We start from the raw sequence: 24627 nt of genomic DNA, 5'->3' as shown, positions 1-24627 counted from the left end.
GGGAACGGATTTTTAAAATATGTTGTACTCACAATTTCTACCTCAATATATATATAACAAATGGGCTAAAGTCGTCATGAAATCAAAATTGACACCATTTACTTTGTTAATGCACATTAATAGTATTGAGGTGAACAATTAACCCGTGCAAGTTAATACACAGAAAAAAAATAGTTTGTCGGGGTAATCTTTAATGAAAATCTGAAAATTTGCTTCTGCTTTGGAATGGCGTTCCCTCTCTGATGACGTCAGTTTGACGGCTTGGGTTGAATATCATTAACCACTCGCCTCCAACCGTCAGTCTATTATGAGGGAGAGATGGAGAGGAGGTGCGCTAAAGTAAAACCCTGCCCTCTATTCAATATTCCATTTCACTTGGGAATAAGCCACAACACTGAAGTCAGTTGCAACTTCCGGTTCACACACAGACTTTAAACTGTTGCGTCATGTAATGACATTGGACATCATGTGAAACATTCATTTCCCTGTCCAATAGAACCACAGTTGATTTCTGCTTCCTGTGGTTTAATGCTAGATTTAGCAGCTTTAAGAGAACTGACTGTTGATCGCTAAAAGAAAACAAGCACATTTTTAGGATGCTCTTGTTTACTGAATACAGGTGGAGCACTTTCCTGTTTGATTCTAGTGTGTGTTTGCTTGTTTATCTGTGTTTTTTTTCTCAGAGATATTTCATTGCAATCCATTGTAGATCTTCTTTTGTATATTGTGGTCAATGCTTTTACTCTTTCAATCTCTGCAAAACAGACTATGTATTTGTCATCTGCTGTCTTCATATTGCTCTATGAAATCTGTCCCGTTTTTTGCTGTGCAACAGCTCCTGCTGATATTTTGTCATTTCTCTCTCTCTCTCTCTCTCAATTTTCGTGCTTTATTGCTATGACAAATCACCAGCCCCATACGAAATCCTTTTTTTCATATTTTCTGCATCGATTTTGAGGAAAATGTGGAATGGATTTGGTATAATGAGTTAAACTGAACTAACGTGCGAGCGGCGCGGCACGGCACTGTGTAGATGCAGTACTATGCCCTTATTGATATGTGAAAGCACATATAAAATAGCCATGATGTTTAATAAATAATGATTCAAGAGGCAAGGGATGTGTACAACTTTGTGAATGGCGTTCCAATTGAGTGGAAGTCTTTGGGCACAGATAGCTTGGAACACTTTATTGAGCTGCAATCCCTATGGTGAACATTAATAGGGGGGAATTATTTTAGACTGCTGAAAAAGTGGGCAGTCAGTCTAGGGGAAAGTTACTTTTAAAAGTAATTACAATATTGGGTTACTTCCTAACAAGTAACTAATTGCGTTAAAGCAATGCGTTGTTACTTTTGCGTTACTTTTTCTCACCTGGGCTGGGCTGGCCTTGCTTGTTGGTTTTTTAATAAAAAAAAAAAAGTTCTATTTTCGGCTAATGTAAAGGCTCTTTCACACCAAAAGTGAAACGAATAAGCCTCAAGGTGAAGGAATTTTGCTGAAAAACCTTTCAGCTGTTCTGCCACTGGATTGAATAATAATAATTGGTATGGTTGAATTGGATCATCGAAGGTCATGAGACTAAATACATAAATATTTGTTTAATTTAACATTTAATTATAGCAGGTTTACGTGATATTCTTCGTTTTTTTTTATTCATTTTGAGGAATACTAAATCTGTTTTTGTGCAAGTGAGATGAGTAAATGCATGCTCACATTTAGTGTAGAACTACAATAAACATCATGTTTACGCCTCTGCACTTGCTCCCGATTTCTCTCAACGTGGGGGTGGGAGAGGTCTCAGTCAATAAATAGGAAAACAAAGTAACTTGCGTTACTTATTTGAAAAAAGTAACTCTGATATTTTGTTGTAAATTTAAAAGTAATGCGTTACTTTTCTAATTACTTGAAAAAAGTAATCTGATTACTTAACTCGCATTACCCTCAAGACTGGTCACTGTTGTGCTTTTAATGCAGTTACAGATAATAACGGGGCAGAATGAAAAAGTCTGTCTCTTCCTGTCTAGAAGCTATGCTCTGAGCTGTGCCATTGAGCTGATATCCAGCAGTGTGTCTGTGTACGTGTGTGCCTGTAAGAAGTAAATTCCACAACAGTATGTGCCAAAAAACGCTGTAGTGATGCTTGTGCTCGCCAGATTGAGTCCATCGTTTTATTGTGCTGATGAGCTGTCTGCCAGCGGAGCTGTGAGCGAACAAGCATCTGCTCTTTTCCCTTAATTAATTTATTCATTAGCTTTGCCTCTTTTAACCTTAACCTTTACACAGTGAATGGCAAGAGTATTTTGAGAACCGAGAATGAGTTAGCTTGATGAAACTGTATTCAAATAATAGTGCAGGTAAAACAGTCTGATAAAGTCAATTTAGATATAGTGCAACTAGAGCTGTCACAATATAGAGATTTCGCTACACTATTATCGTGGCCAAAAGAACAAATAATGCTATCTTTAACACTTTTATTTACGCTTTATTTTTCACTTTTTTGGCAACAAAATATGATTGTATGAGAAGGCAGAGAGAAGTGCACAAAGTTTACAAAAAGAATGTACTGTTGATTGGCACTTGCTGCAAATCTTGTTTGCCTTGCATGTAATTTTTATCTTATGGTTTTGTCATATTTGTTTGCTTGATCAGTGTCGTTGTGGGGTTTGGTTCATTTTCTGTTGTAAGGTGTAAGGACCTTTGAAATAACTGAAATATTTTGGTGAAATGATACGTAACTGTAATGTCGTTGACAAAGCTTCATAGCTTCAAAAATGTCTAATTCGTTTGAAATAATTTACTGGAAAATAATTATTAGACCGTTTGTCAGCCAATCAGAATCAAGCATTTAACAACCTGTGGTGGTATACATTTATTCAATTAAATTGTAGCTTTTGCTCTTTGGTTTTATTTTGATTAATCGTGCAGCCTTAATAACAATATGAGTGCAATGCAACAAGACCTCCCAAATCATAGATCAAAAATCATCTTTTGTAGCGTGACGGTCCGTGACCATTCATGTGAATTTTTGCCAGTCTCTGAAAAGCATGTTTGTGTGTGTGTGTGTGTTGCTATGCTCTTGCTATTGCCTATTTTTTTGGTTGTTCTGAATGGTTGCAAGGTGACAGAAAAGCCGACCTTCATGAAAGTTGCCATCTGTAGACATGTCTTGGATCTGAAGTTAACAGTGGTTAAAGGCAGATTTCAGCCATGTTGTGTTTGTCTGGAACAAATGAATGTTTGAATGTAGTTTGTCAGGTTCCCTCACTCCCTTCCCCTCCATCCTACACTGAAAGCTGAATGTAGGCCAGAGAATTCCCTTTGAGTGGCTTTCGTTGTCCTTGCTGGTGGGGGGGGATTCAGGTAGTGATGTTGAGTCCTGTTGATGTAATGGCAGCATGAAAGTCTGCTTGCTCATGAATGATTCCTATTAGAGTCTCCCTGGTGTCTCTGAGGCGGTAGTCTTTGAAATTCTCCCACACAGGCTTTGTATGATGAATTGGATGCACATCTAAGATGTGACTGCCTGTCTGTTGGAAAATACCCTGTGTGGTACCCATAATCGCAACACAATCCCTTCGGGGGGAAATTATTCATCATTCCAGTGCTTTCATACAATCGGTTTTCCAGGTGTCTCACATGAGTCTTGATTTAAAGTATTTTTTGAATACCTCTCTCTTTTAAATTTTAATGTAAGACTTTTGTTTTGTTCTTTCTTTGCACAAACTGGGCATGATGTACTTCTGTTTAAGAAAACCATTAAAAGCATAGTTCAACCAAAAATGAAAATTCTGTCATAATTTACTCACCCTCACCAAACCTGTATGACTTTCGTTCATCTTCGAAATGCAAATAAAGACACTTTTAATATTCTTTCATAATCTCTAATTTGTGTGCATAAATTGAAAGTTCACGTAACCAAAACTTTGATGCTTTAAAACGTTCATAAAAATATAGAAAAAGTAATCTATATGAAGCGAGCGGTTTAATCCCAGTCTTCTTAAGAGACATGATCAAAAACAGTTCATCAAAATATTGTTTTCAAAATACACATATGACATAATGACATGAGTAAATGATGAATCCCTTTCAAATCTCCATGACAATTGTGTTAATTTTTTTCCTATTAAAACAGAAAGTTGAGACAATAGAGCTTGTTAAAAAAAAGTCTCAAGTTACATCACAGCCATGGGGGGAGGGACATTCTCACTCTAGAGAGCATTTGATTGGACAGAAAACTGTATAGTGCAGGATGAGTCATCAGTATTTTTGTCAATGTTAAGGAATATATTAACATAAATGGTTTCAAATTTAACATTGGTTTAACTTTTTTTTTTAAAGTAACTAACCCGGTTGCCTTAAAATTTTAAGTTAATTGAAATTGAAAGATTGAGTTAATACAATGAGGAGATTTTCATTTTTAATCAGAAAACTCAAAATATGATGTTATTTGAACCACATAAATGATCTAAGTTAATTTGACAGACATCATGAAAATATTTTTTTTTACAGTGTGGACTAAAAACCACAACATTTTAATTTCATATGGTTTAGTGTTTTTCCTCTGTGTGTGCTTTTAACCTATAACTTTAAAAGCATATCTTAAGTGCCGTCTCTTTAATCTCATACAGCGCTCACACAAATAGAAAAGAGAAAGTGAGGAAAGGCAAAAATTTAGGCAAGTCAGACTTTATTGCAGGAAGGTTGTGACTGCATACTGTTGCCAGGCATCAGGAGTAGGAGTCGGTGAAATCACAGAAGAGTTCTGGTTACCCAGGGAAACTGCATCTGTCCTGATGATCGTCTCTAAGAATGTGAAGGACAGAAGAACAGATCCGTGTGTGAAGTGAGGACAAACACGAAGCTACAGAGAGAAACAAAGTCTTTTAATGGATCACACCATGTCTTCTGTTGTAGCACATAACATGACAAAAGAAGAATTTTATTTGTGATCAAATACATGCAGTCTTGGTGAGCATAAAAAACGTCTTTCAAAAACATCAAGTAATCTTATTTAGCTTACAATTTTGGCCGGTGGTATATGAAAATATGGAGACGTGAGAAAGGAAGGAGAGCTCTCATAATAGACGGAGGGCTGGAGGGAGACATACAGGAAGTACAACAGGATTGTTGGTATAGTCTGGAAGAGGGAGGGACACTCAGACATTCTGCCTCCGAGCTAAATGCCGACGGCTCCAAGACATGTAAACAGTGTCTATGTATGCATGAGAATGAGAGAGCGTTTTTTTATGTCCATACCTATAAATGCCTGCGTTTTATCCTCTGAGCGTTACACGAGTGTGGCTATATATGAGTGTGTGTGAGAGATCACTTTCCAGAAGCCAACACCAGCATGCAGACTGACGCAATGCTGTGGTTTAAATCTCATATTTATTGATCTGTCCTGAGAAACCCAAACCATTCTGAGCCATGCTGTTCTAGCTGGTGCAGTGGACCTGGGAGGGTCCAGCTCCAAAAATATGGGCAGAAGTGTGGATTTGCATGCATATTGTATTTGTTTTTTCTTGTTCCATACATCCGCCATTCATTGCGTTGAAGATAAACACAGCTAAATTCCACATTTCCTGCTGTATTCTGCATGCGTCAAATTTATTAAAATATGTATGCAGGCGCAACATTTTAAGCTCAATACAATCTGAAGTTCCATTTAATCGTCAGCATTTGTGTGGCCGTGTTTGTTTTAAAGAGACCGTCCTGCCATTTTAAGTGTGTGTTCTCTTTCTCTCGGCTTGAAACTGAAGTCCATAGCTGTGGTTTTATCATTCCCACTCATCTTTCTCTCTCTTTAGCTCTTTTGAGTGTGAGAGAGGCTTTCTTGCCTCGAAGCTCTCACTCTTGTATGCAAGGACATGTCTGTGTCTGAAGCCGAGTGAGAAAATGGAGAAAGTGAAAAGAATCTAAAGCTAAAGAAAACTAGTGCTGGGTTTAATTGGATTTTGGGCGGCAGGAGTCTGTATGGCTCATGTACATGACAGACCAGAACATTTTCAGACTTCACATTTCTTTTTTATTTTTGTGGTTTAAACAGAAGTTTGTAGAATTTCGTCTTGGTGGGTGGACTTTTAGTGTTTAACAAAACTGGTGGACAGATGTGTGTGTGTTCAGGATTTACCAAATTGCATTCTTCAAATCGATCTTCATGCACATTGTTCCTGGACCGGAAGGATTAAAGGAATGTTTTGGATTCAATGCATGTTAAATATGAGTTTTATGACTGGGATAAACATACATAAACACACTAGAAAGTATAGTCACTTGACCAAAGTATACACTACCATTCAAATGTTTGGGTTCAGTATGATTTTAAAAAAATGTATTATTATTAATAATAATAATTACTTTTAGATAAAACTTTTTTCAACAAGGGCACATTAAATAGATTAAAAGTGATTCCATTCAAAGAAATGGTATTCATCAAAGATTCCTTAAAAAAATATGTATCACACAGTTTCCACATAAATATCGAACATGAAGAAATGTTTCTTGAGCAGTAAATCAACATATTAGAATGAATTCTGAAGGATGTAAAGTAAAGATGCTGAAAATTCAGCTTTACATCACAGGAATAAATTACATTTTAAAATTAAAATAGAAAATTGATATTTTAAATTGTAATAATTTTTTCACAGTATTACAGTTTTCACTGTAGTTTTGATCAAATAAATGCAATCTTGGTGAGAAGGAGAGACTTTTTTTCAAAGCATTTAAAACCTTACCAACCCCAAACCATTGAACAATAGCGTGTGTTACTGTATGTGAACACTAGTGTCTAATAAAGTTGCTCCTTGTCAGTGCAAAATTATTTAAAGTTCAAAAAACACATTTTTGCTTCAAAGAATTAATTGAAACACTTTGGCAAAAATATGAGTATGAAACATTTCTGCTTATAAAACCTCTGGAATGTCTTGCCCCATTGACTTCAATTATAAGTGCATTACTGCACAGTAAATAATTTTGGTTCGTTTTTACAAAATAATTTCCTGGGTTAAATTGACAGTAAATGCAAATTATATTTGAAGGTCTAACGTGCCTCTCTTTCTTCTGGTCTCTTCTCTCCTCCTCCAGAAGATCAACAGCCTTTACACAGAGATGAGGCCATCTTCATCGCCCTCGCGTCTGTCTCCATAGTAGCAGTCCTGATTGTGGCGCTGTTCTTCGGCTATCGCATGATGATGGGTGAGATTCAGTACTCGGTGTTATGATTGGCTGTTTGCAAATTAAGGTCACATAATAATGTTACTGTGTTTGTTACAGGCGAGTGTAAACAGGGCCTGCACAATATGGACATGATAGAGGCCGCACCATCAGAACCGTCTCTGGATTTAGACAGTTTAAAACTTCTCGAAGTGAGTTTAGCTCTTCAAGCTGCCATCAAACATGTGCAGAAATTATCATATTTTGATTTTGAATTGTATTCTAATGAGCCTGAACCATCTGTATTTGTTTATCATGTAACATCTGCTACAATTCACACCTGAATAATTTTTTTCTTGCAGTTGATTGGTCGAGGGCGCTATGGCTCTGTCTACAAAGGATCGCTTGATGAACGCCCAGTTGCTGTAAAAGTTTTTACCTATGCCAACCGGCAAAACTTTGTGAATGAGCGCTCCATCTACCGAATCCCTCTTCTGGAGCATGAGAACATTGCTCGTTTTATCGTTGGCGATGAGCGTCTCACGGCAGATGGCCGGATGGAGTACCTGCTGGTCATGGAGTACTACCCTCATGTGAGTATTGATCTAGTTCAAGCCCTCATTCTCTCATCCTTAAAGTTGTTTGTGACACGGCTCTGGTGCCTGGCTGCCCTGCTTGGTGTAGTTTTCCACATTTTACCTTCATTTGTCCTTTATTCCTCATCTCCTTGTTTCATTGGTCTCTCCTGACTATTTCTGTCAAAGTCGGGAGTGGAATCGAATGTCCTGCCGCTATCTGGCTAGATATTTTTATCCATGATTCAGATGGATTTCCAGCAGGCGGCATGAGAAGGGTGACTTGGATGTCGGCTTTGTGTTTTAGCCGTCCCTGTGCCTGTTTGTTTGTCTTTCTCTCTCTCTATGACTTTACCGTCAGATAAAGGTGTTTTCTTTCCTAAACTAAACAGTTGGGCCACTTTTGTGTGCAGTATTTCAGCACAAATTTATCTGTTTTATTGGTTCCACTTTATATTAATTCTCTTTAATAACTATGTACTAACATTTAAATTAATCATTTCATATTTCATACATATTTTTACATTGTACTTCTAATTAAAAAATACTTGCATGCAATTTCAGCTGTAATTATTTTGTTATTACATCTATAATTACACTGTTGACCCTTCCCTTAACCCACCCTTAAACCTATCCATACCACCAAACCTGTCCCTAAACTTACCCGTATCCCAAAACAGCAGCAAAAGTGATTTGCAATACAACAACCCAGATAGACCGGTGCTTGTGCTGCAGATAAACAGGCAAAAAGCACTTTTATGTACTGATTTCTTTTATATTTAGTCTTTTCCCTCCAAAATGTTTGTTTTCAGTGGCAATAAAACTGATTCAGTGTCTATAAGATGGAGTATCATCAGTGAATGTCATTCATAAACATTACTAGGCACAACCTAGTAAGTAGTGGGAACGCCGACTGACTGGTTATGTATTTTCTCAAATATGTATTTTGGATCATTTTTAACCCAAAAAAAGCTACGGACTGCAGCTTTAATAGTCAATATAGGTGTCTGGATTGCACTGGTGAAGTGATGCTTTACATTCCCAGTAAAGTACGTCAGATTCTGGCAATTAAAGGAATTGCCAGAATTCCTTTAATCAGGTGCTAAAACAATGCAAGACAGCACATGCCAATAAACAGCACTATCAACAGGCTCAATTCATTCTTAGTCATTCCCCCCTCAGCTTTCAGAACTCGCACAATAAATCCCCAGATTTTGTGCAAGGTTTTTTCCTGTACATTCCTGTTTGACATGTTATAACTCGCAAGTTTGTCTGTGAGTACGCCTCTTCTACCCACCTGGGCCTTTTGAATGGCAGTGAGGAATGAGACACACCTTTATTGTGTCTGGCTGCAGACAGACAGCACTCTTTGAGACAGTGCTGTGTTTGCTCTTGTCCTGTTTCACTTCTAATGTATGAATTATATACCGGTAATGAACTCATACTATAGCCTAGAGCCCAAGTACAGGAAAAACCCTTGTAGGGGAATGTTCACTTCATATTTAGACACGAGAAGGTTCCCTTTAGGCTGAAACTAAGGTTGTGTTCTCACACTTGGCATGTTTGGTTAGATTAAAATGAACCATGGTGCGATTGCTCTGTTAGTGCGGTTCATTTGAATAAGTGTGAACGCTGCCAAACAAGCGGACCGCTGAAAAGATGGGTCTCAGTCCGCTTCCAAACCAACTCTTGTGCCATTCGAATGAAATATGAACGCAACACGGTCCTCCGGACCAAAGGAACCAAGCGAACCGAAGTACCGAAGTGTAAACACACCCTAAAAACTCTTTGGGTTAATCCTAATATGCTGTACCTTTTGAACTCTGCAACTGTAAAACAAATTACTCTATCTTTGTTGTTTCACACTCGATATTTTTTATTAAAACATGATTTTATACATTGTCGCAAATTAACTGGATGGAAATAAAAAGCTAAAGTTAGCCACTGTTTAGTGAGTGATTGAGAGTTGCATGAGGTTGTCAAGTTCTGTCAACTTTTGTCAACAAAGTTTTAGAGTGAGACAAACCAACTTATAATTCACAGAATTAATCCAACCCATTGCTAATGTTTGTGCTCTTGTTTTCCTACCAAAAATGATGTCACTTCCTGCAGGATATTATTAAAAACGGGCTTTATTTAGTTTAGCTAAACGGATATTACAAAAGAACTTGTGTTGTCCAAATTCTAAATTCCTAGGCAGCCCAGAATGCATTGTAAGAGACTCTGTGAAAAAAAAATCCTTCAGCTGAGAGAAATGTCAGTTTAAATTATTCATCGTTGAAAAGTATGAATAGACACATTTAGAAGAGGATCATGGAGTCCTGCCTTTTTCTTAGCAATATACTAAGATCTTCAATGAAATCAATTATAAGACTTCTATCAGTTTCACATTTTTGCAGTTTTGTGTGGCACATATGCCTGAAAAGCACTCTGAATCATCACTAATGGGGTTCCCTGTCCGTTAGGATGCTGCCTTAGAAGACATTACATTTAGGGAGTAGACAGAAAAGCAGCTCACTAGGTTTTGGAACAAGGCCTGTGTCTGTATCAGTCAATGTTCTGTCTGTCACACATGGCTAGAAAGAAGGAACGCCAGGGAGGCCAGTGTCCGGGGATAACATCATTTCCCCTGTCGCTATGGTAACAAGAAGACTCAGGCAGGGCTTAAGGGAAAGTGATTGGCTTTTATGGCTCTGATGTACACTTACAGGTAGATAATCATTCCTCTACCCAGAGCGCCCTGCAGTCTGTTTGTTTTCTCTTGTACCCCTCCATCCTAGATGATGGGTCGAAAATCTCTTGATCTGTGTACTGTTATCGGTAGCATTCAGCTCAGTTTAACACAGAAGCAGTTTGCGATACAACTAAATGCAATACAATTAAAATGAACAACAAGTGTATATATATCAACGTTTAAGGTAATATAATAATATGCTTACAATATAACTTATATTGTAACATTACATTATATGTTAATCATTTTGTACATTTTAAATTATGTGATGTTTATTTTAGGTTTAGGTTAATTTTTTTTCCAATTTTTTTGGGGCCTTTTATTTTTATAGGACAGCAAGCAGACAGGAAGCGAAGTGGTATAGAGAGAGGGGGACGGGATCGGGAAAGGTCCGCGAGCCAGGACTCAGACTCGCGCTATATGTCGTGCGCTGCCTACGAGGCTATCCGTGCCGACAAAAATAAAATATTTTAGTTATATTGTAGCCACGTTTTAATATTACCTTAAATGTCAATCTTTTTTAAAACATTTGTTGTTGATTTTAGTTATGTTTTAACCATATTATGTTACCTTATATGCTAACAATAAATACAATTGTTGACTGTATTTTGTAACTATATCATAATATCGTATTTTTTTGTTTAATTTTGTAAAAATACAATTTACATGTAAATATTTGTTTTGTGTAGGGCAACTGCATGGCATATTCTTTATACATGCTGTATTCCAGACTAATGTTATTGGTTATTGCGCAAAGTGACCTAACAATTTAATGTTATATGCAGAATGCCACAATATTTGCCCCACCATGAATTTGTTCTTAGTTTGACAGTTATGGATATTTCTACAACCCACATAATTACATCTGCCTCTCTACAGCAGCTCGTGTGTACTGCATGTTCAAATGCTTCCTGTTTAACTAATCAAATCTAATCTACAGTCTTATTTAATAGTTTAGTTTGGAAAAAATTCTCTGTTATGTTTGTTGACTAGTTTTAATTGCGTTGCCTAAATACCCCTGAGGCAGTGATTAGTTGCAGGCGGCTTTACATTACAACTTTGTTGAAGCTCCGATTCATTATTCAAGAGCTTTATAAGCTTCATATCTGCTCTACAGAGATTTGAAATGCTAGTGTAAAAGCAATGCTGAGTTCTGTGGAAAAGAAGCAACATTGTTGTAGAGCAGTGTTAAAAGCGCAGTTCTTATTTTCTGCAAGCAAAGAGTTCCTGCTATAACCATCATCACTCCCATGTTCTTTTACAACCCCTTTAGTGGCGTGTTTCAGGATTTACAGGTTGTGTGTGTGTGTGTGCGTGCTAGTTTAACTGTATTGTGACTGTTTTTGCAGGGCTCTCTGTGTCGGTACCTGAGTCTGCACACGTTGGACTGGGTGAGCTGCTGTCGTCTGTCACATTCGCTCACGAGAGGACTGGCCTACCTGCACACTGAGCTCCTGAGAGGAGGTGAGGCTCACCTCTACACACATCCTTAACTCAACTACTTTTTCATTTTCCACCACCTTGCTTGCAGTATACAGTATTTTGCTGCCCGTTTGAAGGAATAAAGCCTTAGTGCTAAAAACCATTTGATATCTGTGTTTAAAGATGAAGGACGGGAATGCATTAGATTTTTTGGGTGGGAGGGAGGGGGGGTGGGGGGGGGGAATCATAAATGAGTAAAACAAAATGCACTACTGTTCAAGGTTGGGGTCAGTAAGATTTGAATAATTTCATTCAGCAAGGATGCATTAAATTGATCAAACGTGACTAAAGACATTTATGATGCTACATAAGAGACCCGTTTCAAATAAATGCTGTTCTTTTGAACATTTTTTTTATCAAAGATTCCAATGAAATGGAGTAAATTTAAAGAAATGTTTCACGGTTCACACCTCTAATGATGTGAGAGTATAACAACCATCTGACCCCGATTGATTTCACATCTTCATACGCTAGTGTGGAAGTATCTGAATTTTTTTTTTTTTTAAGAAATGAATACTTAAGTTCAGCAAGGACAAATTATATTGATCGAAAGTAAATACATTTATAATATTACAAAAATGTATATTTATAATAAATGTTGTTCTTTACAACTATTCAAAGAATCCAGAAAAAAAAATGTATCACGTTTTCCAAAAATATTAAACAGCACAACTGTTTTCAACATTGATTATAATAAGAAATGTTTCTTGATAATCAAATCAGCATATTAGAATGGTTTCTGAAGGATCATGTGACACTCAATACTGGAGTAACAGGAATAAATACATTTCATTAGAAAACAAGGTATTTTAAATTGTATTATTTCACAAAATTACTGTTTTAATGTTTTTTTTTTTATTATTAAATAAATGCAGCCTGGGTGAGTATAAGATACTTTTTAAAACGTTTTAATATAATAATAAAAAGGTGGGTTTAGGCTAAGAATTGATGTCTCATTCACCACAGGTGTGATGGGCATATAATTTAGTCTCATGGGAGAAATAAATCATAATGTGACCCCTTTTCCATTTTGTACCAGCTTGCAATACGAACATATGAACGTGTCTTCTGACCACTAGGAGACTTTGAAGAAGATCATACATTCATCGCTATTTAAAATTCTGTTAAAATCTTCAAATAAGAAAGTAGTTCTCTTTCAGTTTGAGTGTTAACAGACTTTACCATGAATTTGATTGGCATATCATTTAGCAGAAGTCTTGTGGGAGATATAAATCATAACATGACCTGGAGGCGCAGATGTGTTCATATAATATATGACAAGCATTTTAATAGAGTCATGTAGAAGAAAAATTGAGGTTGAATACAGTCTTGGTCAAGGTGAATGTTCTGTTGTCCTCGTTTTCTGTATGTGCTGCTTTCGTTAATAAATGGTTCTTGAGTTCTGTAGACACAACACTTAAAGTGTTATTTTGCCGATTTTCAACCCACTTTGTATTGTTACAATGTCGGTTGTATATGTAAATGAACAATGTTTGTTACCTGGACAGAGAAGTTCATATTTATTTGTCAGCAATAGTCTGTCGGATGACGTAAAACGTGTCATCCAGCGGACTTTTGACAGATCCAGGACTTTCGTGAAAAGTAAGTTATAAAGTAGACACCATTATAACTAAAAATTTGCTAAGACGTATTTCCTACTAAAGCAAGACTCTGTTGTCTCTGGTAAGTGTATCCATACTAGAGTGGCAGAAGTGGTCTTGGATGGCAACATGCCCAGTGCATTATGGGTTTTCCTACCTATTTGGCAAAAGGGGAAAAATGATCTTTGTTTTCTCTAGTCAGGTAGCACAGATTTAAAAAAAAAAGATTCTGTTGCACATGCAGCCAAGTTTTATTGAAAGCCCAGTTTGCTAGCAGCGAAGAACCCCTTTAATGCCGTAGCCCAGCAGGAATGTGTGTCTAACCACATGGGTTAAAAAAAGCTTGGAGAATCCACCCAAAGACCATCGGCGGGCCAGTGGACTATGTCAAATGGAGGCTGCCTTCTCTAATCTGCACATCTGGGTCAGACAGAATGTTTTCTGTAACATGAATCTCAGACTATTCATTTTTTATGACTCTTCAACAGAATGACAGCGTGTAGTTCATAATGCTGAGCACGCGCGTACACACTGGAGTTTCACAGCTGGAAGAAATATTTTATGCGGATGGACAGTTTGATATATGCCAGTTACCTAAAACATTGTCTGAAATGAAAGAGGCTCAGGGTTTTTAATTAGGCAATCAATTCTAATTGAGTCTTTGGCTCTTCCAATGATCCTTGAGGTAAGACAGCACATGTTCTACTAATAGATATCACAATACTTTGGCCAGTACATTAAGACAGTTGTTTGCTTTAAAAAAAATTGGTTTTGACTGTAGCGTCTTGCCTTAAAGGGCCAGAACGCGGTGCAAAAGAGATAACACTTGGCTAGTTTGTGCGTCACGCTCCTCATGTTTCTCTGGGTGCTGGAGCGTCGCCAGAGATCTACAGACAATCTGCAGCTCATCAGATCTCAAGTTAATTTCCCACTCTGTCTCTGGTCCTGCCCTCATTACGAACTGATCTCAGAGCAGCCGTCCACCAGCTTCCTGCGCCTGCCGTCATTACGAGCTGATCTCGGTACAGCCGCGGTTCAGATTGCTCTGCCACTGCCCTCATTACTGGCTGAACTTTAGAGCCAGACAGCCAGCATGTGGAGGATGGGGGGATGACTGGGAGAGAGGGCATTCATTCTGAAACTATTACTCACATCATGTGCTTCTGACAGCGCCCTCTGCTGGTTCTGCTGGTTCAAGTGGTTTGTAAAGACTCCACAAAAACAATATATGGGTTCCTTTTGACCCTGTGGACTCTCTTAAAACACTGATTTATTTAATTTGTCTAAAAATGTCCAATAGTGTGTACATACACTACCGTTCAAAAGTTTAGAGTTGGTAAGATTTTCTTTTTAAACAAGTCTTACCAAGGCTTCATAATTACAGTTTAAAATAACTGTTTATTTTGTATTTGAATATATTTTAAAATGTAATTTATTCCTGTGATGGCAAAGCTGAATTTTCAGTGTCACATGATCCTTTAGAAATCATTCTAATATGCTGAATTGATGCTCAAGAAACACATATTATTAGATATATATTATAGAGAATATTTGCGCTGCTTGCATGATTTTTTTCAGGTTTATTTGATGAACAGAAATTTCAAAAGAAAACATTTATTTACAATTGAAATCTTTCCTAACAATTTAAAAGTATTTACTGTCATTTTTGATGAATTGAATGCATCCTTGCTGAATAAAAATATTAATTTTTTAAATAAATCTGATACTTCAGATTATTGTTTTACTTTCACATCATTAGAGGTGCGACAGCCTTGATGATTCTATGAAACAACTGTGTGAAACCACAATTTCTTCACAGATGTATATAAACCTGCCGTGTCACACCGGGATCTAAACAGCCGTAATGTTCTGGTGAAGAATGATGGCACGAGTGTGATTAGCGATTTTGGTCTGTCCATGAAACTGACAGGGAATCGCCTCGTACGGCCTGGTGAAGAGGAAAACGCCGCCATCAGTGAGGTCAGCACATAAGCACTCACTTAACTGGAACATTATAACAAACCTAAAGCTGCTGAAATTTAGGCCATGTTGGTATTCACCTGAGAATGAGGTGTCCAGAACTGCTGATCCAGACCCAACATGACAGCACACCTTTCCCCTCACACCTGCTCTGTTCTGCTGTCTAGGTTGGCACCATCCGCTACATGGCGCCGGAAGTGCTGGAGGGAGCGGTGAACCTCAGGGACTGCGAGTCGGCTTTGAAACAGGTGGACATGTATGCCATCGGCCTCATCTACTGGGAGACCTTCATGAGGTGCACTGATCTTTTTCCAGGTGAGGACTGCAACTGTGCACGTACAACAGCAAGCATATAGATACACTACTGTATACTGCTGGCTAAGCAGAACCAACTGTAGCATGTAACTTAAGATAGTTTCAGTGTCTTATCATATCTCCATGTTATAAGAAGGATAATCCACAGCTTAGTGAGCATTAATTGATTGTAATGCACGACAAGGAGGCAAAGAACCACCCAACATGAAGTGCCTCCATCCTATTATTGCTATCGTAATATATAACCTTTGTAGCACAAAATGATTGCAGTCCTCAAAAAAAGAGTTCTGGATTATGGATAATGCTCACAGCAGGAAGTCCGACTATAATTGTCTATGTTTTTTATTGAAAGAGAATTTGCTTCAACAGCAGTGCTTTGAAGATTGTAGCGGCGGTACTTTAGGGTTTGGGGTGAATTTAGATGTAACTTCCTCAAGAGAGTGTAACAGCATGCTAAAATCCTCGCAGAGAAGTTGTTTCTTAGTTCACTCACTATAGAAAATATTGACTATAGTAATCAACCGGTTGGAGGACATCATGTTGACTCTCTTCACTCGTTTTGAGCCTTAAAGGTTAAACACCACACCACCGTAACAAAGCCTCTGTTGTATATCCTCCTCGTTATGTTAATGGATTATGAGTGTGCCACATCATATAAGAGTATTTTTCAGTAATTCTAGTGAGTTTAAGCAATGTGGAGGTCTCTTGACTGACTGACTTTCCTTTTATTTGTTTGTTGTTGTTTTGAAGGGGAGGCAGTGCCAGAATACCAGATGGCCTTCCAGGCCGAGGCGGGGAACCACCCCTCCTTTGAGGACATGCAGGTGCTGGTGTCCAGAGAGAAACAGAGGCCGAAGTTCCCAGAAGCCTGGAAGGAGAACAGCCTGGTGAGCCACTGAGACAATCTCATTCTGTTCTTGTCACAGGAAGTGGTCAGATTATTGCAGCAACTTCAGCTGAAGATCTTTCCCAGCCCTATATTCACTTCAGTTGCCTCAGTTCCTAAATTCTGTCTTGTTGAAAGTTATTCAAATCAAATGAAAGTGGAAAAGCGTGGAGCACCATGAAAAGACCATGAAGTCCGAGCCAATTATTGCTGGTCTTGCTGGCTGACCATGCTGTTCACCATTACAGTTTGGCTGGTTAACAGTCATTGGCTGAATTAGTCTTTTTGGTGAAGCTGGTCATCCAAGGAAGTTTACTGGTTACAGGGATAGTTCACCCAAGAATAAAAAATTCTGTCATAATTTACTCACCCTCAAGTTGTTCCAAATCTACAGTATATGAATTTCTTTCTTCTGCTGAACACAAAATAAGATATTTTGAAGAATATCGGTAACCAAACAGTTGATTGAACCTATTGATGTCCATAGTATTTTTTTTCCATACTACGTTACCCATATTCATCGAAATATGTGTTCAGCAGAAGAAAGAAAATCAACTTGAGGTTGGGAAAATGGTAGCCTACAGTATTTAAATTTTTGGGTGAACTAAGGCTTAAACTAATGATCTATCCTGTTAGAGACACCAGCACATCAGCAACAAAGACAACATTAGTACACAACGCAACAAATGCTGATCTTTTCAGCAGCATGTTTACAACAGAATCTGAAATGATCTATAAACTACTGCTGTGACAACAAACTTTTCTTATGCTTCCTTTTAAATGAATGATGCACTGAAATGCTTACTTAAACACTGAAACTGAACATAAAGTTAGGTAAATTAAACCAGTTGTCGTAAAGTTCTATGGCAACAAGCTGCCTCTCAATATTTCAGCTGAACAAATTTTATATTTGAATGACACTAGCATAATTTTTGGTCACGGTAAATGAATCCACTCTGCTGACATGTTTACCTGTCCTGTTGTAGCTTATCCAGCTTGTGTGCATTTGACTGCGCGGAAGACTCTGCACAGTCAAAACGCGTCATCTGAGAAGCACTGTTTTGCTGAATGATTTCATCCCTCGAAAACCATTTCTGCCCATAGACTTACATTAAAGGCCGTAACTAGTGACCAGAATAAACAGACTTGGGCCAGTAAGCAAACAATATAGCAAAGGCACAGAACTAGCATACTGCCAGTAAGTCATCCACTCATTGACTCTCTTGTTTCCCAGGCTGTGCGCTCTCTAAAGGAGACTATGGAGGATTGCTGGGATCAGGACGCAGAGGCTCGCCTGACAGCCCAGTGTGCAGAGGAGCGTATGGCAGAACTGCTCCTGATCTGGGAAAGGAACAAACCTGTCAGCCCCACCATCAATCCCATGAGCACAGCACTGCAGAACGAGAGGTCTGACCACACCTTGCACAGTCTCACAATGAGACTGCCTTGTGTTTATTACACACATAACATATTTCACTGAATTAGGTGTCCTGAAATGTCATATATTTTTTTGTATCAGAATCTTTAAGCTAATCTATTTGTAAGGTAGGGCTGCATGATTAATCTAAATAAAACCAAAAGTGCAAAATGGCTTAGTTCAAACTCAACCTACGAGCAGCTCATGATCTGGTGTTTTCAGTGTCTCAGAGAGGCTCAGTTTGTTGTAATGCTACTCCACATAAACTCATTTATGGATGTGCTTTGAGCTTGGGTTGCTTATAATGTGCATTTGGGAACGCAACATGCACCAACCATTTTCCCAAACTTGTGATGAGAAGCGCTTATAAGCCGGCTGTTGTTAACAAAAAAGAAGCTTTAAGGACTTCCTACGGTTTTCCCACCAAAATAAAAACTCGAAGGTTTAACGTTTGAAAACAAAGAAGTAAATATTAGTAATGTAATTTTACATTTGTACTGTGTAAGGTATAATGTAAGATATACAAATATGTATCAAAATATATAATATATACAAATATGTATTATACATCTGTAATAAGTGGGATAATATATTGTCAGTCATTTTTTTTTATTTTTTTTTACTTTTCAGGGTCATTTTCCACAGGGTTCGTATAACTCTGTTGGGTTTTATTTTGCAATAATGACCTGCATGTTATCCCGTACTTGCAGCACCTTTAAGTAAATTAACCATCTGTTCTCCTTTTTGATTGGTTCTCTCTTTGTTTTTGTAGGAATCTCACCCACAGTCGCAGGGCTCCCAAAGTGGGCTCTTATCCAGATTACTCTTCATCCTCTTACATCGAGGATCATGAGGGCATGGTGAAGAACCTCCCAGGTGACGTCTCCACGTCTGGCACTTCCTCTGTGGGGGGCATGGCCGTGAGCGGCATTAGCAGTGGCGTGACAGCGACAGGAGAGAAGAACAGAAACTCCATCAACTATGAGAGACAGCAGGCTCAGGCACAAGCTCGGCTGCCCAGCCCGGAGACCAGCGGCACGAGCCTGTCCACCACGACCACTACGACGGGCTTCACGCCAACCACCATTATGACCACCATCTCTGAATCAGGCCACTCGGAGGAAGCAGGAGCTGGAGGAATTGTACCAGTGTGCCTGCAGCTCACAGAGGAAGACTTGGAGACTACCAAACTGGACCCCAAAGAGGTGGACAAGAACCTGAAAGAAAGCTCTGATGAGAACCTGATGGAGCATTCGCAGAAGCAGTTCAGCGCTCCCGACCCGCTCAGCTCGGGCAGCTCCAGCCTCTTGTACCCACTGATCAAACTCGCCGTGGAAGTGACCGGAGGGTCCGCGGCCAGTGGTCAGGCTGATTTCGGCGTGGGCAGCAGTGGAATGGCTGACGCTCCTGCAGCCATGTTCCCACTCCCCAAACAGCAGAATCTCCCCAAGCGGCCCACCAGCCTACCCCTCAACACCAAAAATCCTAGCAGGGAGTCCTCTTCGTCACGCTTGAAGTTCGGCAAGCACAAGTCCAACCTGAAGCAGGTGGAGACGGGCGTAGCCAAGATGAACGCTGTAGTGGCCGTCGAGCCACACTTGGTCACCGTCACTAACAATGGTCCCAGTGTCCGTAGTGGCGTCGGAGTGGTTGCTGTTAACGGATATGGTGGGTGCAACGGCGCCGGTTCCTCTGATGCGTTTGGAAACACAAACCCAGCCGGGCCACAGGGTGAGGGGGTTGCCCCTCTGCTCCAGAGCCAGCTGAGTGGAGAAGACAGCCGTCTCAACATCAACATCAACTCCAGCCCCGACGAACACGAGCCACTGCTGAGGAGAGAGCAGCCGTCCGCGCGCGATCATTCCAGCCGCACCAACTCAAATAACAACAACAGCAACATCCACACGACTCATGCCTCTGCCACGGTTCGTACGTTAGCTCCTGCAGATGCCCAGATGGAGACTTTAACCTGCTCTCTTGGGGCACTAGACGGAAGGGCTGATGGGGTTCCACTGAGGCAGCCTAAACCCAGGAGACCTGAGCGGCCAAACTCACTGGACCTGTCAGCCACTTCCCAGGATTCATCTTCCTTAGGTAAGACCTGTTTTATACCTAGACAGCATTTTAAAGGATCATTTATATATATATATATAAATTGATCAGAAGTGACAGTCGAGACATTTATAATGTTACAAAAGTGTTCTATTTCAAATAAATGCTGTTCGTTTAAACTTTCTATTCATAAAAAAATCCTGAACATTTTTTTTGTTGTTTTTGGAGTCTCCTATTCACCAAGGCTGCATTTATTTGAGCAAAAATACAGTAAAATTATTAATATTGTGAAACATTATTACAATTTCCGATTGAATATATTTTCAAATGGAATTTATTCCTGTAATGGTGAAGCTGAATTTTCAGCATAATTACTCCAGTCTTCAGTGTCACATGATCCTTCAGAAATAATTATTCTGATATGCTGATTTGCTGCTCAAGAAACATTTCTTATTATTGGCAATGTTGAAAACAATTGAATATAAAGTATAAAAGAACAGCCTTTATTGAAATATATTTACTGACCCTAATCTTTTAAACAGTAGTGTACATCATTTACAGGCATTAATTTAGCAGTTTTTTCTCCTTAATTTTAAAAACTGCATTCACTTTTTTCCAGTAGGCCTACATTGTTTTGCTTAGCGCATTAAAAAGGGCATACGTTTCCTAATAGTGCCCTTGTGATGTCTTTCAAAAAGAAAAACAATCTTACTGACCCCAAACTTTGGAAAGGTAGTATATGTTCCCACTTCAGTGGCGCTCTATGCATTCACGTAATCCTGTAGTTCATGTAGATTAAAGCAAATTTACCTTATCTTATCAAGGAATAAAAACTGTTATATTGGGGAAAGCTGTATTTCCAGTGCAGTCTTACATAAATCACCATTGGTATGTTTGTATCAGTTGACCAGTGTTGTTATGAGTTTGGAGACAGACTCAAAACACTGTTTCAGTGTGCGTGTCAGCCTGACTAAAAACAATAACCACCCAAAAGAAGACGCCAGGCTGTTTTCCCATCTGAGGTCACTATATCCTGCTTTGCCCTGATAATTAAGAGCACATCTCCTCATAAGCCAAACGTTTCATAGAAAACGGGATGAGTGGCTAATCGTGCTCTCTGCCCCGCTCTCCTGCTCTTTGTGATGGAGTGTTTAGATGTGGAGAAGGAAGGAAATTCCACTGGATTGATAAGAATCCAGAAAACGTTCGGCCTCAGTTGGCAGCGGCGATAGAGAGCGATGCTAACAGACAGATGTGAATGTGATGACGTGTCTATCACTGTTAACTGAAACCCCTGGATCAGACGCTAAACAGGAAGACGAAAAAAAACAAGGAGTCATGCTGCTCACGTGTTTACATTCCTCATGCGGACTCGAACAGAGACGTGAACCGCTCGAACCCGATGATTCAGACTCGAGCGCACACTGAGAGAGTTAGTGTGGGAAAGGTCAACCACAAATTTGAGTGTGCTGAAATACTACTCTCTGGTGCTTCACTGGGCGGGATGTTTGGAGCAGTTCTGCTAGTATTCCCAGTCGGCAGATTGCAAAACACACAACTGTTTTTTATTGTCGTGTAGGACTGCAATCAAGGATGTTTGTTTAAATCCTACTCTTTTCTCTTTTAGATGAGGTCGTGTCACAAGAGGGAAAAGCTGGATCGGCCGAGAAGATAAAGAAGCGTGTGAAGACACCTTATTCTTTGAAAAGGTGGCGTCCTTCCACTTGGGTCGTCTCTACAGAAACGCTGGATGGAGAGGTCAACAACAACGGGCACAGCCAGCAGACGGGGATGGCAGTGTCTGGAGGCGGCCACCCAAGTTCTGGCCAATCAAAATCCAGCATCGCTGTGTTCCTGGTCAGCAGCGGAACCGCGACTGCCGCTCTAACCTCCGACCCGCCAGAAATGACCTGCCTGTGAACTCGCACCTCCGCTTTTCCTCTGAGGACGAGCCCAGGTCAGACTTTGAACACAGGAGGGGTTTGTGTATGCTATTGTGCTCCAAGACCTGATCCAGCTGATGACGAAAAGAACAATTTTTGGAAAGCAGACTCTTGACGGGACGTAATTTGGCAAGCACTTAACGTTGTCGAACTTCTCCAACTTGTTTTGAAGAAATCGCTTTAAACCGAACCCAGCTATGCAGCAACATTGGCATAAAATGCTTCCATTTGTTTTTGTCGTTTCATTTTCAATCAAGTATGATTTGTTTTTACAGTTGTTCTTTCATTTGTTGCACTTTTTTGTAAGTAATCTTAATCACGGATCCTCCGACCAGACTGGTCTTAAAACTGAAAAAAACGCAAACGACAATTTGTTGATTTAACAATCATGGTAGATTGGACGAAACTAAAATCATGTCCATTTAAAAAAAGGCAGTGGTCTTTAAGACAGGGTTGACTGCATCTTTAAAAACGTTTAACCCATAGTACATCCATATGTTTTGTATTTGTTGTACGTATCTATGTACTCAGTTTTGTATCATATTTTGAAATGTGCAATAGACTTTAGCTTTGAGGTGCTCCATAAGACAATTTAATTTTGCTATGTGTTTTGCCGCATTCTTGTCTTTAGTTTAGTGTTTCGAAGCGCTGCACTTAGCAGTGGCAATCCTGTGTTCATTCGGCCACCACGACTGCGTTTGAGAAACATCGAAACATCGCACAAATGACAATCCCACACCTTTTCACCAATCCCATCATTCTTGAAAAGGGAAGTAAACTGAAAATATTGGGGTGTTTGCTTCAAGTACTGGAAGTTCATAATGGATGACTTCTCACAAGCTTCAAGGAGGACAGTAGTTGTTTTTTTGTCTGTTACACTACAAGTCAGGCATCAACCTGGACTTTCTGCTGGAAGTCATACTCTCTGAAAACACTGAATAATCAAGTCCCTCTCTGCACACGCTCGGTGCAGTTTTACCTCTGTGAGAGTGTATGTAAATGTGTATGTATGGGTCTATTTCTGCTTAGCGGAGCTCCTCAAATCACTGCTAACAAGGCATCAGTCAAATGAGACTTTCCACTTCCCATTGCTGCCAGGACAGTGGACGTGGCTCTGTGTGCTTCAGAAAGCGAACACACACATACATACGCCATGAACAAAATATATACAGCATGTACAGACTGAAGCTCACAGCTAGCTACTTTAGTTCGGTTTTAGCTTCTGTTAAAGATAAGCTCAAGTGACATTATAGTGTACAATAAGAAATCATGATTTTATCCTTTTTTTTTTAAGTGTTTAATTTATGTAGTAGCCACGCTCTTGGTTCATTGTTCTCATGAAGTTTAATCAGTAAGTTGTTTATAATCATGTAAAATTATCTTATTTGAATGATACTTTCAATCAAATACATTGGAAACATGTAGTTTCTTTTACCCTTCTACCCTTATTTTTCAAGTCAATCGTGTTCAATCGGGTAGGGATTGACACGTTCAGAACGGTGTCGCATCCTAATTTTGAAATCATCTACACTTTGAGAGTTAACAGCCATGACATGGGCCTCATATTTTTGTCTTTTTTCGAAAATCTATGGACACGAGCCATTTAAATAATTGCATAGTGATGACGAAACTCAAATAGCAAGGTCCTGCTTCCCAAGAAATGAAGATAGTATGCGTTTAATCAGAGAGCGCTTACCGTGCTGTATGCATTTTCTATAATGAATGTGAGGATTAACCATGATTTGGCACAAGCCCGCATTATGTTTGGACTTTGACCACTTCAGAGTGGGGAATTTTCAAAAAGTCATCAGATTTGTTTCCCCTCCACTGGCTTTTTCTGTCTGTAAATAAGGCTATATAGTGGAGTTTCAATTCTAACAACAGTGCTTCAGTCTGACTTTTGTATATGTTTGTAATATAGTCTAACCTCTGTAGTGTAAATACACAGTGCATTTGTATGCACATATATAGACTCTTCATCTGTTGCTTTGGGACCAAGAACAACGCTAAATCACTGTGAGATTTATCTGAAGATAAACACAGTAAAGTCAGACTGTTCTCAGTTAGATACGTCAGTGTGAATGCTGGAGTCAAACAGAAGATCATGAGCTGAAATGAGGATGACTTGCATAATAAACGTCATAACAAACCTCCAATGCTAATTTGAATAAAATGAACAAACGTTTAGGACATTAGACCAAAGTATTGTGGCTAAAACATGGAGTCGTGCTGAGCTGAGTCATTTGAAGTGTTTGTTCTGGAGGACTGTCCATCTGCTACTTGTTAATAATGCAAGATGTTTACACCAGAGCCATTGTCCAGTTTTACAGCATGCTGATGAATACCGAATCATTTACAGACAATACTCTACAAAACATGCATAAACCCTACATGCCTTGTTTATATTGGAAGCAGGCCTTGAGAAGTTAAGACTTTTTTAATTCAGTCAGGTTGCAGGATGGTTTTAACCAAACAAAGTCGAACTCTTT

General features: G+C 39.1%; 1 protein-coding gene across 1 annotated transcript in view; it reads left to right on the top strand.

Annotated features, from left to right (window-relative positions):
- bmpr2b (bone morphogenetic protein receptor, type II b (serine/threonine kinase)) overlaps positions 1 to 23572 on the top strand; it is a 77879-nt gene extending 54307 nt beyond the window's left edge. The window contains exons 4-13 of the mRNA XM_056251714.1: positions 7085 to 7195; positions 7274 to 7365; positions 7516 to 7746; positions 11812 to 11926; positions 15365 to 15525; positions 15693 to 15840; positions 16591 to 16727; positions 17961 to 18133; positions 18916 to 20237; positions 21823 to 23572. Of these exons, the coding sequence (XP_056107689.1) occupies positions 7085 to 7195; positions 7274 to 7365; positions 7516 to 7746; positions 11812 to 11926; positions 15365 to 15525; positions 15693 to 15840; positions 16591 to 16727; positions 17961 to 18133; positions 18916 to 20237; positions 21823 to 22115 (2783 nt within the window). The 3' untranslated portion in view covers positions 22116 to 23572. The remainder of the gene's footprint in view (positions 1 to 7084; positions 7196 to 7273; positions 7366 to 7515; positions 7747 to 11811; positions 11927 to 15364; positions 15526 to 15692; positions 15841 to 16590; positions 16728 to 17960; positions 18134 to 18915; positions 20238 to 21822) is intronic.
- Positions 23573 to 24627: the final 1055 nt, after the last annotated feature.

This window comes from Rhinichthys klamathensis, unplaced genomic scaffold (genome assembly GCF_029890125.1).
Source record: "Rhinichthys klamathensis goyatoka isolate OS25496 unplaced genomic scaffold, OSU_Roscu_1.1 h1tg000088l_1, whole genome shotgun sequence".
NCBI lineage: Eukaryota > Metazoa > Chordata > Actinopteri > Cypriniformes > Leuciscidae > Rhinichthys > Rhinichthys klamathensis.
Note: the sequence above shows the minus strand (reverse complement) of the source record. Positions and strands in the feature narration are given on the sequence as shown.